This window comes from Geotrypetes seraphini, chromosome 8 (genome assembly GCF_902459505.1).
Source record: "Geotrypetes seraphini chromosome 8, aGeoSer1.1, whole genome shotgun sequence".
Taxonomy (NCBI): Eukaryota; Metazoa; Chordata; class Amphibia; order Gymnophiona; family Dermophiidae; genus Geotrypetes; species Geotrypetes seraphini.
In genome coordinates, this window is record NC_047091.1 from 67,349,423 (window position 1) to 67,367,421 (window position 17,999).

Consider the following 17,999-nt stretch of genomic DNA (forward strand, 5'->3'; position numbering starts at 1 on the left):
TAAAAGAGAAGCAAAAAGGGATTTATTAAGATTCTCATCAATCATTAATGGGGTTTTAGCAAAAACAAAAACATGCAAGTATGTGAGTACACTAGCACAGTGATTCTCAACTCAATCCTTCCGACACACCAGGCTAATCAGTTTTCAGGATATCCATGTAATTACTATGCATGAAACAGATTTGCATAACAAGGCAGCAGTGTGTACAGAGCTCTCTCAGGCATACCCAATCAGGATATCCTGAAAATCTGACTGGCTGAATGTGTCCCGAGGACTGGGTTGAGAAGCACTGCACATATATAATATGCTGTGTGTTTGCTTACTTACATTAATAAAGTTTCTTTCCAATGTCAAAAATGTGAGGTTTACAAAAACTAAGAGGATTGCAAAAGTTTTCATATTAATTGGTTGTTCCTATTTAAGCCATAAATCCAAGCAGTTTAACTTCCAAGATTGACTGACTCCCTGCATCCCAACCCCAGTGAGAAATTACAAAAACACAGCCATGCAGATGGCCAAGAGATCCATGCTGTAATAACGTGTTTATATACCCAGCTAGCACAAACTCTCCCAAAGTCCCAATGTAAACAAAATCCACTACAAACAGTCCTTATTTTGGCTCGATTTTCTTTTCATTAAATCTCTAAAAACATCATCAAGTTCATTGAACAGGGATAGAAGTACTTTGTGGTTAAAGCAGTTGTTTTAACTAGTTTCCTTGCCTTCCAACCCCCAAATGAACATGCACTATGTGATCCAGTAACCTCAAGGGGTGGATTTACAAAATGTTCAGTCTCAGAAATAAAGATATTAGAAAAAAACCAGTCAGTCTGTCTGACTGGCTTTAAATCACCTTTTCACAGCAGACATAGCTTTTGGCTTAATAAGTATGGCTTCATTTTCAGGGCTTTTACACCAAGTACATGGCTGCAAGGGATAAGGACAGCAGACCAGGATAAGATTTTTCCAAACCAAACTGACTTCTCTTTGAAAGGGGATTCCAGCAAATGTGGGATGGTGCTGCCTGGGTTGAAATTCAACTGTGACAGAATAATTAATACATTTATGCTTGTGTAAACAGCCCTGGGATCTTTACTATTCACAGAGCAGCCAGGATCTAACGCTTGGCATTCTCACCAGCATAGCTTCCCCTAGCAGTATGCTGGGACATCAAGTCAGTACTGGCTCAGAGGGGACTGCGTCGGGACACTGGCTCAGTACATTCCCTAACACTTTACTGGGACACTGGGTCAGAATAGATTCAGAGCACCTGCTTAACACTATGCTGGGACGCAGGATCAGCACCGACCCAGAGGAAAGTGTGTTCTCTAACATTGTAATGGGACATGGGGATGCCTTCTCCTTTACGACAATACTGGCCCAAGGTCCCAGTATGGTGTTTGAGTCAGTACTGGCTCCGAGGGAAGAGTGACCCTTAACACCACAGTGAAACGCTGGCTCAGAGCGAGGCGTACTCCATAATACCCTGTTAGATCACTATTTCAGAAAGCAGACCATGCTCCCTACTGAGGTACCAGTAACACTTTCAATGTTTCCCAGAGGCTTCCCCTCCAATTCAGGCCCAACCCTGTTTAATATCCCAGGATCAAATAAGAACATCTATTCTCAAACTTTAGGACTATTCTCAAACTTTAGGACAGATGGATACATTTCCAACTAATATACATAGCTGCTTTACTATCATCATTTATAACGGTGGATAGAAAGCACTCAGGACCTGAGACTCTATGTTGGGCATTATTGCTCACTATTTCAGTCTACAAAATAGGTTTTAAACCTTCTGCAAGCCTCATGTTCCTAAGTCCGTTGTAAGCAGCATATCTTTTCTTCTGGTACCATCTTCACCTTTATCCATTATCCAAAGGACGTCATCTAAGATAGATGGCCCCAAATCCACATGCAGGGACAGCAGGGAGCCAGCATGGGAGAGGAACGGTTCATTAGTGTTTTCCTCAGCAGCAAAGCCATTCTGTGAGCTGGATGTCTGCTGCCCATCCACGTTGGTGCTTTGTTCTTCTTGCCCAGAAATCCTGTGGTCGGTGGACAAAACAGCTTTATCCAGCTTTTTATGCTCAGTCATGGCCCCTGACTGTCCTGACAGAGGCAATGGCACCTCGCCTTCCAAATGCAGCCTGGGAGGTTTTGGGGGTGCCTGGGTTGAGGGCAGCATAAGCGCCTGTGGGCCACCGATGACGGGTAGCGAAATGGCATTCTTCAACAAGGGAGAAAATTTCTCCGATAGTATCTGATCATGGCCGCAGACAGTCGCAGTCCTTGAGAATTCAAATGGTGTCTCATATTGGCTGCCTCCTTGAGAGTTCAGACTCGCTTTAGTCCTGGGTAACAGGTGGAACTTTCCTTTCAAGAAGGACACATCTCCAAACATGTCACCTTCCCCTCTGCTGCCAATATGAATTGTGTGCCTGAAGTCACCCAGAGGAGGGCTGATCATATCAGATGATAGGATATCCCTCAATTTTTCTCTCTTACCCTTTCTGCTGCCCCGTTTCAGATAGATTGGTACTTTGGTGGACATATCTGCAAATCAAATTCTGTCGACCATGCACCAAAAATAAAAACAAGATTGTACTGCAGAATTAAAATCAACCCAAATGCTAGGAAAACGTAATATTTGGAGAAGACTGCAAAATAAAGAGAGTTATAAGTCCTTCAAGTGGTTATTTATGCTTTGCAGAAATCAGTTGCAGCTTTCAGAGTCCAGACAGCTCTGCCCTTTACTCGGGAGCTTGAGGAAGAAAAGTTGAAAACAACTTGCGCAAGATCCCTGGAGCAGTACGAGCCACAACCAAAGCAGAAACAAAGGCTGCTGGAGGCGTGAAGCTGCTTCTCATTCTAGCAATTGTCGCAAAGGTGGTGCTGACCGTCTCTGCCAGCTGTTCCTTGCAGTATGCCACTTAGTCTAAAAAGAACACAAGACATAATTAGCAAACTCTTTAGGAGCTTTAGCAGAAATATCCCACAAACAAGTGCTGTTTAAATGCCAGGTTTCCCAATTCCAATCGCATTTAAAAATTTTGTTTCTTTTAAATAGATACCAGTATGTGAATAAGAGCGCATTATCTTGGACCGTCTATGATAATCAGATGCTGTAATCACTACCACACATATATTCTAGGCCAGGGGTAGGGAACTCCGGTCCTCGAGAGCCGTATTCCAGTCGGGTTTTCAAGATTTCCCCAATGAATATGCATTGAAAGCAGTGCATGCAAATAGATCTCATGCATATTCATTGGGGAAATCCTGAAAACCCAACTGGAATACGGCTCTCGAGGATCGGAGTTCCCTACCCCTGTTCTAGGCAATAACCTTCTCAAATAGCTTTCTTAAGATAATAGCAGATATAATCTTCGCATCAGAATATCTTAAGGCAACCACTCGCAGATTTTGGCGGTGCTGCTGTGTGTATTTTGTTTTAACAACCAGACTGATAGCACCAAAATTGTCAACGATCTCAAAATATTCAAAAGTGCTTTTAAATATACTTTCACTTTAGTTTCACTTTAATATTTTAAATATTTACGCGTTGTAAATAAGATGAGTATTTAAAATATTAAAGTGAAAGTACTGTATATTTAAAAGCACTTTTGGATATTTTGAGACTGATGACAATTTTGGTGCTACCCTGTTTCCCCGAAAATAAGACCTATCCTGAAAATAAGCATGATTTTTAAAGATGCTCCTAATATAAGCCATACCCCAAAAATAAGCCCTAGTTAAGATCAACTCCCTCCCTCCAGATGTCCCCGACACTCCCAGACTCCATCCCTGACACTAGTTCTGCTCGATTCGCACAAAAAATCGGACTCGTCAATTCATCGATCCCCCACCCCAGTGAGACCTGACATACCTCCGCTCTGAGTCCTTCAAAAACAGATGCTGTCGCTGCTGTTTTTGGAGGCCTTGGAGCAGAGGTCTCACGGTGGGAGGATCAGTGGGATTCTGCTGCACAAGGGGATGAGAGGGAGGGCTAGAAAGATGCTGAACAAGGAGGGGGGGGGGAGAAAGAAAAGAGGAAGAATTGGGGTGGAGGAGAGGAAGGGAGAGATGATTGTTGTACATGAAAAAAAAAAAAGACATCCCCAGAAAATAAGCCCTAATGCGTTTTATGGGCCCAAAATTAATATAAAAGACACTGTCTTATTTTCGGGGAAACACGGTATCAGACTGTATGTTAAAACAAAATACACACAGCAGCACCGCCGAGGTCTGAGTGCCTTACGGTAATCACTATAAGCAAGAAGACATGTTATTAAATATTTTAGTAACACCATTCAATATTTTAGTGGCTTTGAAGATGAGGGGCTAAAATTGAGTTTTTCAGCTCAGAAATGGGAGGCAGGAGAGAATACAAGCCAGCTGAGAAGGTGGTGATCAGAGTGCTATCATTCCTCACTGAATTCTGTACCTACTGTGCATTGTTCTTGCAAGGATGAGGGCTCACCTTGTGATAATATGTTGCATTATAGAAGAAAAAAAAAAGGCAGAGCGCAACATTCCTTACTTGGCTTACAGTTGGGGGCCCTAAAAATGTTCTTCCCGCTTTTGAGGAATTCTCATCCGTGTAGAGTTACGACTCAGTATTGTTTTCAGTTTTTAATTCACGTGTTTTTATATCAGGACTTTTAGGGACCCCTGAGGAAGACAGCATTGTCGAAACACGGACCATGTTGGGTCCACAGTTCCCAATGGTTTGGGTCCTAGATATATTTTATGTGGATTATGAGTTTGTATATTTTCAAATAAAGCCTGCATCATCATCTCCACAGAATTTTCGTTTCCCCCAAAATATTCCCACATCTCTCTAAAGTAGCTATTCAGAGCAAGAGGCCGATGCCTCCAACAGACCAGCTAAACAAAGATTTTATTTTTCCAGGCCTTGGTTCTTATGCTTGAAGAGAAACCTGAAACTCATTCTGTAGAAGAATTAGCACAACATTCCTCCGACTCGTACCAAAAACTGAGCCCTCAAAACAGCACATTTTTAATGTTCAGCTATCAAAAAGCAATGGTGACGGTTCGTCAGTTGCAATGTACATCATGTTATAACACAGCTGACATCAGAAAGACTAATTTTTCTATAGTTGTATGAACAGATAACAAGCTATTCATGGACTATGTGATTCAGTTCCTCTGCAGAACAACTGCGGCTTCTGTCCGCTATTATGACATCTTTAACTAGGACAACTTCAGAAAACAACTGTCAAAGGTAAGCAGCTGTGTGTTATAAAACTTGAAATTCCCTGGTTAATCTATGTCTACCACAAAAGATGAAACTAGAACCACCCAACAGGTAGAAACATTTTTGTTGGGAAAAACCTAACTAATATAATAAAATCCTTACCCGCGCATGCGTAGTTGAAACAGCATGATCCCTGCCGCCGTGATTTCTGCTTCCGTGGCCGTGTTCTATGTGCGGCGCGTGTGCGGCGGTGGAGTCTCTGGCGGTTTGATTTGTGGTGCATAAGAGGAGCCTGCAGCGCCAAATTTACCCATTGCTGACATTGCTTCCTGCCAACGGCTGTGTGAGACCCGGGAGGAGAGAGTGGGGATGAGAAACGCTACTGATGGCTGGCCTACTAAAGGACAGGGGGAGCAGGGAAGGGGTGCTGCTAGACGGGGGAAGGAAAAGGAAGGGAAAAGGGCTACTACAGGACAGGGGGAGCAGGGAAGGAGTGGGTGTACAGGGAAGGGGGAATGCTGCTGCTGCACAGGGAAGTGGGGGGTAATGCTGCTGCACAGGGAAGTGGGGGCCAATGCTGCTGCTGCACAGGGAAGTGGGGGGCAATGCTGCTGCTGCACAGGGAAGGGGGGAGAGGAAAGGGGGCCAGGGAGAAATCTTGGTTTGCTTTGGGGGGAGACAGAAGGGGGCCATGGAGAGAGAGAGAAAGGCAGGCAGGCAGCGCACGAGAACGAAAGACAGACACACAGAAAGACAGCGGGCAGGGAGAGAGACAGAAAGAAAGACAGACAGACAGGGGGCCAGAGAGAGACAGACAGACAGAAAGAAAGACAGACAGCGGGAGGGAGAAAGATAAAAAGAAAGAAAGATAGACAGTGGGAGGGAGAGAGACAGAAAGAAAGAAAGATAGACAGTGGGAGGGAGAGAGACAGAAAGAAAGAAAGACAGACAGACAGGGGGGCAGAGAGAGATAGACAGACAGACAGAAAGAAAGACAGACAGCGGGAGGGAGAGAGATAAAAAGAAAGAAAGTTAGACAGGAGCAGGGAGAGACACAGAAAGAAAGACAGACAGACAGACAGACATATATTCTAGCACCCGTTAATGTAACGGGCTTAAACACTAGTTTTATATAAAATCAAAACAGTGAAGACAACCTGAAACTATAATAAAAATGAATCACACAGAGGAAAAAAGGAAAAATTATGTTCTTACCTGTTAATTTTCTTTCCCTTAGGCGCAGCAGATGAATCCAGAGACCAATGGGATAGCTCACATCTACCAGCAGGCGGAGATAGAGAAACTGATTAACAGGTGGTCCTATTGGCTGGCACTCCTCCTGTTTATCTAGTATAGCTCCTTGCCCAAGCATCCGTAACCATCAATAGGCATAGCATGTAAAAAAACTTCTTTCCCATAACAAATCTCAAAATGCAATAATACAGAAAACAACCTGCCATAATAACAAACTGCGAAAGCTGCAAAAGAAAAAAAAACCGAGAGACAATATCCAGAAAGGGTGGGGCTCTGGATTCATCTGCTGCGTCTAAGGGAAAGAAAATGAACAGGTAAGTTCTAACATAATTTTTCCTTCCCTAGCAACAGCAGCAGATGAATCCAATGGGATGTAGCAAAGCAATCCTCAATCTGGGTGGGAAGCAAACGCCGCCTCCGCAACAACCGAAGCACAAAACGCCCCTACCACATGCGCCCCCACATCCAAGCAGAAATGCGGAGAGAAAGCACTCTCGGAAGACCAATTAGCCGCGAGACAAATCTCCTTCAAAGAAAAAACCTCTGGGCCGAGCCCAAGAAGTAGCCATCGCTCCGGCGGAATGGTCATAAAGTTCTTTCGCCAACCGCTTCCCTGCCAGCAAGCAAGCATAAAGAATGTCCTCCTGGACCCATTGAGCGATGGAGGCTTCGGACGCCGCCATACGTTTGAGGCGTCCCTTGAAGAATACAAAAAGGAGATATAAACAACTAAAAGTCGTTAGAAACCGAGCTCGCGGAGAACGCTACGTACGTATCAAAAAATGCAGTGAATAAAAACACTGCTCCCAATTTCTCCTCCCAGGAAGAAGGAAGGAAAAGCGAGCATGACATAAAAGAAAGGATGACACCCCCCTAGAAAGAAATAGTGGTACCATCCGAACTGATACCCCATATTTCAGAAATCAGAAATAGGAATCCCTGTTAAACAAGGCCCGCAACATAGAAAACTGCAGAGCTGAAGCCATGGCCACAAGAAACCCCATGTTCAACGGCACAGCCCTTTAGAGTCCCAAAAGACAAGGATGAAATGAAGCCTTCGGTAAACTGAGAAGAAGTACGTGAAGATTGTACTCCAAACCGGGCTTTCTAAGAGGCGCATGAATATACCGCACTCTGAACTGAACTACATGAAGCTGAGAAGTAAGCGAAGAGCAATATACCTAGCCCTTGTAACAAGCCAAGAATGGCACTAGAAGCCCTCGGCAATACACTTGTGCCAAAAAGGAACTCTGGAGTGTTTCAAACGTTAAGAAGCACCCAAGAAAGGAAAAACCTCCAAAAGGAAGCAGAAGCCACAGGAGAAGACGTCCGTAGCACCTGGATAAGAGAAGAAACAACCTGCTTCGCATAACCCTTACACGTCAACCAAGATTTTTCAAAAAACTAGGTCGTAATACTAAAGTAGTACAAATATCCATGTTGATCGGACCCTAGGCGAGCAAAGCCGGAGATACCAGGAAACTTCTTAGTCCGGCTGTCGAAAGACTCATCAAATCCACATAGTAAGGATGGCGCTGCCAATCCAGAGATTCTACAAATACTGTGCCCGGAAAGCGAGCTCGACATGGCAAATCCAAGCCATCATCAGCCAGCGGAAAACACTGAAAAAAAAAGAAGGCAGAGGCGAGAAAGGAGCCATGCAGCTACCCCCTCTAACTCCCACTTCCTGGGCCCGCCGAAGAAGCTAGGAAGCTTAGAATTGAGAGACGAGGCCATGAGGTCTAGGTCAAGGAGATCTCACATCCATAAAAAGAGCTAGAACGCCTGAGCCACAAATCTCAATATCCAGGATGCAGAAGATTACACTATTACTAACATGCACACTTTCCAGAGCGTACACAGCGCTGTACACTGTAACATATAAGAAATGGGCCATGCTCAGATTCCGCAGAGAAAAAGTCTATCCAAACTCTTATCCTGATCCATAATAGGATCTGCCAACAGAAGACGAAGATGAGAGTTCACCCATTGAAGCAGACCAACTTCACCTGCCAACTGAGTACAACACCTACTGCCCAAGCTGTAGAGAAATACCGCCATCATAATACTGACCAAAAGGACCCTCAGCGGCAATCCGGAAGAATGATCTAAAGCTCCAGAAAGGTAGCCTGACCCTACTCAAGAGTAGAAGAATGAACAAGTACTGAGTCGCCTCTGAAGACCAGACTCCTGGAGCTGAGGATGGAAGCCACCGAGCTCCCCAACCCGACAGCCCGGGATGGTCGGTGGTCATGAGCTAGTCCAGCAAAGACCGAGGCATGCCTTGAAAAGAGAAATCGCGCTGAGCCACCAAATCATACAGAGCGATGCAGGAGGAGCATACCAAATAATTGGAGCCCTGAGATACCGGGAACCACCGGAACAAAAGCGACTGCTGTAGCGTAAGAAGGGGAAAGCAAGCCGAAGTTCCCAGTGGAGTCAGCAATATGGATCACAGAAACTGTACAGAATCCCATATTCTTGGTCATGGTAAGCAAAGAAGAATACCAATCTGAGATCGAGACCTCACGCCCGAGTCTCCGGAAAGAAACACATGTCTCTCCTATATGAATAAAAACATTACCCCGATATACCTATAAATAGTACAGGAGAAAAGAGCGCTGTGCAAATTCGAAGATGCACGTGTAAAGAACTGAGGAAAAGATACCACCCTTTTCGTGTCAGTCAAATGGCCCGACTGGAAGTCGTCCGAATCAAGCAGGCAGTCAAGAAGAAATTAGATGAATCGCCTGGTAGCGCCAAAACAGTACCACCGCCCACATCACCTAAAACGTTCGTGAAGCCTTGGGTAGGCTTTGGCATGTGCCAAAACCGAAAGCGCTGCTCCAAGGGAGGCAGGCAAACCAAGTGCCGATTCGGAGTCCATAGAGAAAATGTAAATATACTACCATGTTGTCTGCAGAAATGTGTAACCCCGAGAAACTAATTCAGAAGAATGGGATCCAGCCTGCCCAATGCCCCCCGTTTCGGGCACCAAGCAGTAAGTGGAACAACGTCCCTTAGTTCCCGAAGAACTACAAGAACTGTCCTGAGGACCAGTAACACTGAAAAGGGAAACACAAAACATAGAGACTCCAAGAACAAACTGGAAACCTGAGGAGGATGCAAAGATGCAAGCATCTGAAAAATCTTCACAGCCCCCTGACCTGACATTATAGCGTCTTCTCCCTCATGAGAAAGCCTGAAGAGTCATTGAAAGAAGTCAAGATCCCCTCAGAATGAAGTGCAGAAGGTCAGGGAATGGCAGGATGAGAACTGTAGGATCTGCAAGAAGATTCTCCTAGGAAAATTCAAGTTTCACAATGTAAAGAGGAATATACTGGAACCATGAAAACAATACTAACCCCATGCAACATGAGCGAAATACGTATGTCCTTTAAAGTGAATACATACTACACTCATCAAGATGCTGCATCTACCGCCCCATGGAAAACAACAGCATCCTTACAGGTATCAGACAAAGCTCACGTCGCTAATGAGAGCTTCAGGGATGAGGCTAACAGCCACATAGCGCGTGATCCTCTGCGGGTTTGATAGAATAGGTAACTGGCTCCTGGTTAAAAGGAGCTGTACAGCCCTTCCTGTCTGGTCGGGGGGCCCGTCTAGCATGTGCCATGAGAAAATGGTGACAGGAGAAACCAGCGTGATAAGCATGGAAATCTGAAGTCCAGGCCCCCTCAGAAATAAAGAAAGAGAGTCCTGGCCGCAGGAAGATGCGCAGTGTCATTATGCCCATAGAGACAGCCCGAACTTGGAAACTGTTTGTACTACCTTTAGGCATATATATCCTGTGCCACTACTAGACACATGCAGCTCAGCACAGAGGCCCAAATAAGGACAGTTACCAACAGACAAAGGCTCAATCTGCAGGGACCCCAAGAGAGACAATGAGATACCTGTGTAAAATACAGGGCACTATCTTACTGCTGATCTCACCGTGCCGTGAGTTGCCGTATGTCGCCCCAGTCCGGAGAAAAACCGAGACTGGGTGACCTAGCACAGGGCAGAGTCTCTCTGGTAAACCCCTTGAGTGCTAACCCCAGAGTCCGATTAAACAAGCAGCTTCCTTCAAGGGAGTACAGCAGGAACACAGACATAGACATATAAAGCTGCCCAAGCTTGTCCCAAAGCTGGTGACACACATGCAACTTGTCTGAACCGGAAAGGAGAGAAGCCCCGGCATACCCTGACCCAAGTCAGCTGGAAACAAACTACCAGAATGCTGCAGCTCTCCCGCCATTGCCGGAGACCCAAGCGCACGCCAGATTCTCACTGACACGTGGCCGCTGCATCAACGCACCTAGAAACATAGTTGGATTCAAGCCCCGCAAAATTTACCCTGCCGCGGCTTGCATAGAAATAAAATCAGACTCAGGGAATAACCAGAAGAACGGCCCACAGCGCCGGAAAAAACATGTCCCATCTCATGCTGCTATAAACCGGCACCTGCACAATCAGCTGCACATGGCCGTGACAAACACCGATGAAAGAGAGCCTCAGAATAAACAGGACTACTGCTGCACTGAAACCCAACAATGAGAACAAGTGCGAGCAAGAAATCGCACCGCTACTGCCGCGCTGTAACCAACAAGGAAACCAAGCGCGTGCATGCAAAGGGCGGGAAGTCCTGGCTCCCTCCAAGGATTTCTAGTAATAAAACTTAGCCACAATAAAATATCCATGCCTTAAATGTACGATGACCGAACCCACAGTACTAAGACTCCCAAACAGAACCTGAAGTTCAAACAACCGTAAAAGCCAGACATACTCACAAGCTAGTTGTTAGGGCCGGTTGAAGCCAGTTTGCAGCAAAAGCATGGCATAATGTAGCAACTGTGGTCTCTTTTTTTTTTTTTTTTTTTTTTACAGAGAAGGGAAAGAAGAAAAAAATTGAGACCCAGTCAGACCCTCTATCACTGGAGGGAGGGTGAGGCAGGGACCTGGGGGGGCCCAGGTGTAACCCCTAAAGCCGGCACCGTTCAGCCGGACACCCCTGTCTCACTGAAGAGAAAACCTCAACAGGAGAAACAGAATGGCAGTCTTACTGAAGAGAAACCTCAACAGGAGAAACAGAATGGCAGTCTCACTGAAGAGAAACCTCAACAGGAGAAAATAAAGTTCCAGCCACAGCCAGAATTCAGGAGCTAGTTGAATAGCGACCTTTTCCTGCTGGGAGATAGAGAATACTAGATAAACAGGAGGAGTGCCAGCCAATAGGACCACCTGTTAATCAGTTTCTTTATCTCCGCCTGCTGGTAAATGTGAGCTATCCCATTGGTCTCTGGATTCATCTGCTGTTGTTGCTAGGGAAAGTTGGATTCCAAAGAGACCATGGCAGACAAACAGCCCAACCTACTGCCCCATCTAGAGGCCATTGCTAGACCGTAATAGGATGTGAAAAGGTGAATTGAACTCTACCTCATAGCTTTGCAAATATAATGAGTGAAGGCAAGCCTTAAAATGGTGACTGACAAATCTACAGACATTACTACTACTACTATTATTTCTACAGTGCTACCAGAAGTACGCAGCGCTGTACAGTCACAAACATTATGGGCTTTGTCATCTCTCTGAGGTCACACCTGCCTTAGCATAAGAGAAGGGGATGTTATCTGCCATCCAGTTAGAAATGTGCACTTCGTTACCATACTCTTGGTTTACTAAGTTCAAAGAAACAATCCACTGAATGAAAGGTCTCTTTACTCCTTATTGGCATGGAACCTAGAATTTTACAGGCTAGAGAAAAACAGATAGGTGGAAATACAGTATCATGAAAATACTCCACAAGCTATAGAACCAATATATATCTAAAAAACACAATATGCTGTGTAATAATAATAAATATTTATTAATATACCGTAAGTGAAGTGCTCAGTCATCAACCGATCCGTGCATAAAGTACCGTTAAAAGTACAAGCGCCGGTTGTACAACAGGGAATCTAATCCTTAGGTTTGTATACCGCATCAACTCCACGTTCGTAGAGCTCGACGCGGTTTACAGTAGGAGAAATAGGAAGGAACTACAACAGAGGGTTAGAGATAGAAGTGTGAAGAAAATTTAGAGGACTTGGGATGCCAAGATATAAGAGTTTCCTTGATTCCTAAGTTGGAGGGAGACTTACATTTTTTGAGAAAAGCCAGGTTTTCAGATGTTTGCGGAAAACTTGGAGAGAGCTCAAGTTCCGAAGAGGGGAGGTAAGGTTGTTCTAGAGCTCAGTGATTTTGAAGTGGAGGGAAGTCCCTAGCTTATACAGTAATAATTGTCAATAAGAAATGAAGAAACACTTATCTTCAAATAAGCAAAAAGAAGGTAGCAAATGCTTTGTTCAAATCCAGCGCTCGTAACAGTTATCCATCTCAATAAAGACTCCCCGGTCTGCTCTGATCTCCAGTTTGGATAGGAGAATGCCTCCAGCCTGTAGCTGATGCCCCCTTCCTGACGATGCTTTTTGCGAAACTCGAGTCGAAGGGAGGCTATGGGAGTTTCAAATTCGGGGAGTCTTTAATGAGATGGATATCTGTTACTAGCACTGGATTTGAACAAAGCTTTTGCTACCTTCTTTTTGCTTATTTGAAGATAAGTGTTTTTTTCATTTCTTCTTGACAATTATTACTGTATAAGGAATGTTTAGGGACTGTGAGTGCTATGATGGTCCCTATTATACAACCGGCGCTTGTACTTTTAACGGTACATTATGCACGCATCGGTTGGTGACTGAGCACTTCACTTATATTAATAAATATTTATTATTATTACACAGCATATTGTGTTTTTTAGATATATATTGGTTCTATAACTTGTGGAGTACTTTCATGAAATTGACTTATTAACACAAGTAATTACTATTTAATTCCTTAATATTATTGAGTTGGAAATACAGTATCACCTGTTATGCCAAGGAGAAGCCTTATCCTATTGTAATAAAATCTGGTATAAAAGGTGGAGTCCTTGACTGTCAGCATTTTTCCCTTAGCCCTCTCAGTCATATTCACGCTTTCCCTATCTCTAACTCCCCCCTCCCCCAGATCTTTATGCACAGCTTTATTATTATATTACTCCAGTACCATAACGAGGATAAGAAGCGTCCCTCCCCCGCCCTCATCTCCCCCCTTCTCTAATCCTGCCTATCGTATGCACCCCCCTTCCCTTGTACCTCTAATTGAAGTTGTTGAGCAGTCAACAAGGTGCTCTTCATGAACCGGTCGACTCTCCCTCTGATGTCACTTCCTACACACGGAACCCGGAAGCGACATCAGTGGGAGACCCAACAGGGTCGCAAAGAGCACGTTGTTGACTGCCACAAACAACTTCAACTAGAGGTATGGGGGAAGGAAAGAGGTGGAGGGGGCAGAGAGGAGGAGGGGAGTGGCGCCCCCACCAACATGGCACCCGGGGCCAAACACCCCCCCTCCCTTACTATGCCACTGCATATCTCCTTTCCAGAAGTAGTGCAGGAAAAAAAATCACAGGGTCTATTTGTGAAAATGGTAGCAGTAGGATGTTGAAAGCATGGAACTATAGAAGCATAGGCAGCAAAACACTTTTTGGTTTGAGGGGACCCAAAAGCTCTGCCCTAGACCTGCCCAAGCTCTGCCCCAGATCCCACCCCATAATAAATAGTACTAATTGCAATGCCATTTCTTCCATTCATTCTTCATAGACTCACAATATAATCTTACTAACAATACGTAATGATAACCACAAAATGAAACTACACAAAGCGCACTTTATGCATAGAAAATTTTAATTAACTATCATTTATATTCAGCTTTTTTCAGAGAGATCAAGGCACAGTGAAGTACAGCAGTGGATTCTTTCTTCTGATGACACACGACCATGGAGACACTACCCATCTGTCTAGAATGTCTCACCTATCTACTTGAAAAGAGCTTACCAGAGTAAGTACATAAAGCACAGTTACTTACCGTAACAGGTGTTATCCAGGGACATCAGGCAGATATTCTCACATATGGGTGACGTCATCCACGGAGCCCTGATGCGGACAGCTGCACAAGCATTCCTGCTTGAAGAACTTTAGAAAGTTTACAACTGACCGCACCACGCATGCACGAGTGCCTTCCCGCCCAATGCAGGGTGCGCATCTCCTCAGTTTAGATAGTCAACTAAGAAGCCAACCTGGGGAGGTAGGTAGGTTGTGAGAATATCTGCCTGCTGTCCCTGGATAACACCTGTTATGGTAAGTAACTGTGCTTTATCCCAGGACAAGTAGGCAGCATATTGTCACGTATGGGTGACCTCCAAGCTAACCCGAATGGGATGGTGGGAGTGTTGGCTTTGAAGAAAAAACAAATTTGAAAACCTGAGAGGCCAAAAGGCCAATATCATCTGGACAAAAGTTCTAGACAATAATGAAGGGTGAAAGAAATAAACCGAGGAGAAAATAAGAGTGGCTTCATCTATTCTGAATCGAAATAGATTGAGAAAAAAATACTGCCAAACTGGAACCTTTGAAGAGCTGAGGCTAGACTGAGTAAGAACAGCCTAGCTGAAATATAACAAGACAAGATGCACGCAACCAACTTGCTGAATATTAATTTCCTGCAAACAGGACACCCCAACATGTTAATGTCGAAAAAGGCAAAAAATTGTATAGATGATCTATAGCAGTGTTTTTCAACCGCTGTTCCGCGGCACACTAGTGTGCCGCGAGATGTTGCCTGGTGTGCCGCAGAGCCGCCATCAGGGCAGTACTACCAGTCCTGCATTCAGGGGCCCGGAGCTGACAGGGGGCCCGAGGCAGGGGCGCCAGTAGCTCGCCAAGGCAAAGTGAGTCGATCACCCAGGACTAACTTTGTCTTGGCGATCTAATCTATCGAGCCGATCAGTCTTCCTCTCCCCGACGTCAATTCTGCAGTCGGAGAGGAAGTTCGGGCCAGCCAATCGCTGCCTGGCTGGGCGGAACTTCCTCTCCGATTGCAGAATTGACGTCAGGGAGAGCATGCGTCGGCGTCGGCTTTGGGGCCTGTTATCCATTGGTGGGTCCTGTTCCCCGATGGCAGCGGCAGTGGCAGTGGCTTGGGGAACGGCAGGGAGAAAGAAAGAAAGGGGGCAGGCAGGGAAACAGAAGGAAAGAAGAGAAACAGAAAAAAAGAAAGAAAGGTCAGGGAGAGAGGAAGAAAAAGTTGGGGGAGGGAATGAGGTGTGGAGGAGAGAAAGCATACAGGCTGATAGAAGGGAAGAAAGATTGGATGCACAGTCAGAAGAAGAAAGTGCAACCAGAAATCACCAGACAAGGTAGGAAAAATGATTTTATTTTAAATTTAGCAAAGTGGAGGCAGTATTACCACAGTTTTCAAAGGAATTTGCCCAAATAACTTAATAGTTAACTGGGTAAATTTCCAGAGATGAAAACTTCCCTTCACTTACTATGCACAGTTCTGAATTTATATCTGCTGTCTATATTTTACAATATGGTCACCTTTTACTAAACCGCAATAGTGGTTTTTAGCGCAGGGAGCCTATGAGCGTCAAGAGCAGCGCTGGGCATTCAGCGCAGCTCCCTGCGCTAAAAACTGCTATTGTGGTTTAATAAAAAGGATGGAGGGTATATTTGTCTATTTTTGTATGCTATAAAAACCAAATACAGTGGTGCCTCACACAACGAACTTAATCCGTTCCAGGAGCAAGTTTGTTATGTGAAACGTTCGTTGTGTGAAACGCATTTTCCCATAAGAATACATGTAAAACAAAATAATTCGTTCTGCAGCCCTACATTTCCCTCCCTCCACCTCACCTTATATGCAGAGTTTGCCAGCTTTCTTTTTCACCCAGCCGCACGCTTTCAAAAAGCTGTGCACGCGCAGCTGCTGAAGTTGATCAATGTTCTCCTCTCCTGCAACTTCCGGTTTCCGGTTGCGTCAGAGGAGAAGATTGAACAACAGAGCATGCGCGCATGTGCTGCTCTTTGAAAGTGTGTGGCTGGCCGAAAAAGAAAGCCGGAAAACTCGGCATCTAAGGTAAGGTGGAGGGAGATGATGGAACACTGCATTCAGACAGGAGGGTGCTGCTGTTCCCGGCTCACATTAGGAAGCGGCGAGAGTAGTTCCGCCCCCCCCCCGGGCCCCTCGGGCGACTTCGTTGTGTGAAACGAAGTTCGTTATAGGGAGCAAGACAAAAAGTTTGTTATGCGCAGCGTTCGCTGTACGAGGCGTCCGTTATGCGAGGCACCACTGTACAGAGACAGACTGAGAGCTGTTGACGAAGAGCTACGTGTGTGTCTTTCTTCGATTCCAGCCAGAATATCAGCTTTGTGTTCAGCCAAACAGGCCCAGGTTTCGCACTGAATAAAGTATTTTATAATTTTTCACTATTCTGTTTACTTAATATTTCATAATAAAGTAATTATAAAATACTTTCTTTGTGTTTATTTGATTCCTATTCAAGAGAATTACTTTATATATAGTCAATATAGGCACAGAGTTAAATTTTTTAACATTTTCTAATGGTGGTGTGCCTCGTGATTTTTTTCATGAAACAAGTGTGCCTTTGCCCAAAAAAGGTTGAAAAAAACACTGATCTATAGGACATAGCCTCCTGCAAAGAAGCAGCTAATGCTTGATTTTAGACAATAATATGAAAAGTAGATTCTCCTAGATGAGAATAAGAGTTGGAAAATATAAGTAGTACAATCGAGTGATTGGAATAAAAATCAGTAATATATGAGAAGTTTGAAATCAGTGACACGCAGTGATAAGAACTTTGAATAAGTGCGAAGCACAATGTTGCCGTGTAAGAAACACTGTAAAACGTGGATTCGTAACTCATGGCTCAAGTCCATTCACTCATTTGACAGGAGTGCAAGAGAGATTTGAAAAAGGACATTCCAAGGAAGAAAACGGAAGGCATAGATTCAAATGAAACTTCCATAAGTGGACAGGAACCACATTGAGATCGCATACCATTGGTTGCACATGGAAAAAAGCTTACATAAATCTAGGAATGCAAGGATAAGCAGAAATAGATGTACCATCCACTGCCGAAGAAGTAATAGTACCAAAACAAACTCCAATAGAAGAGAGTTTGAGACCAGAATCCGACAAAAGGAGGAGAGAAGTCAAAATCAAAGAAAAAACCCAGAGGTGACTTCAGATCCTAATGAGGAATAAGACACTTAATAGAAAAAAAAGGTGTCCATTGCTGTTGGGAACACTGCAAAATGGCTGATGTTCTGGAAGTTGTGAATAGCAATACAATAGTTTGAGAGAAAAGAAGAACAGCTGAATGCAGTCCGAGAAATAGCGATCTATCAGGAGTTAAAGCTGAAGACTGGAACATAGAGCAAACCTTGAATCTGCATAAGAATAGATGCAAAGATCAGCAGAGGTATTGACATCAACTAAGTTGAAAAAGAAAGAAAAGCAAGGTCATCTGAGCCACCAAGGAGTTACTGGGATCATGGTGGCAATCGCCCGCTTGAACTGGTCAAGCGCCTGAAAAGAAGAAGACTGGACACATCTGGAACTTGTTCATCCAGTACAGGAG

The 17,999-nt window shown here is 44.5% G+C and overlaps 1 protein-coding gene across 4 annotated transcripts in view; it reads right to left on the reverse strand.

Annotated features, from left to right (window-relative positions):
* Positions 1-17,999, reverse strand: part of CDC42EP2 (CDC42 effector protein 2) — a 43,049-nt gene continuing 25,050 nt past the window's right edge. For 3 of the 4 annotated variants that reach the window (XM_033956935.1, XM_033956934.1, XM_033956936.1), the window contains exon 2: positions 1-2,941. In XM_033956935.1, coding sequence (XP_033812826.1) covers positions 1,811-2,557 — 747 coding nt within the window. In that variant the 5' untranslated portion in view covers positions 2,558-2,941 and the 3' untranslated portion in view covers positions 1-1,810. Of the gene's footprint in view, positions 2,942-5,383; positions 5,404-17,999 lie in introns of those variants that run through there. The other variant, XM_033956937.1, reaches the window with a different exon arrangement.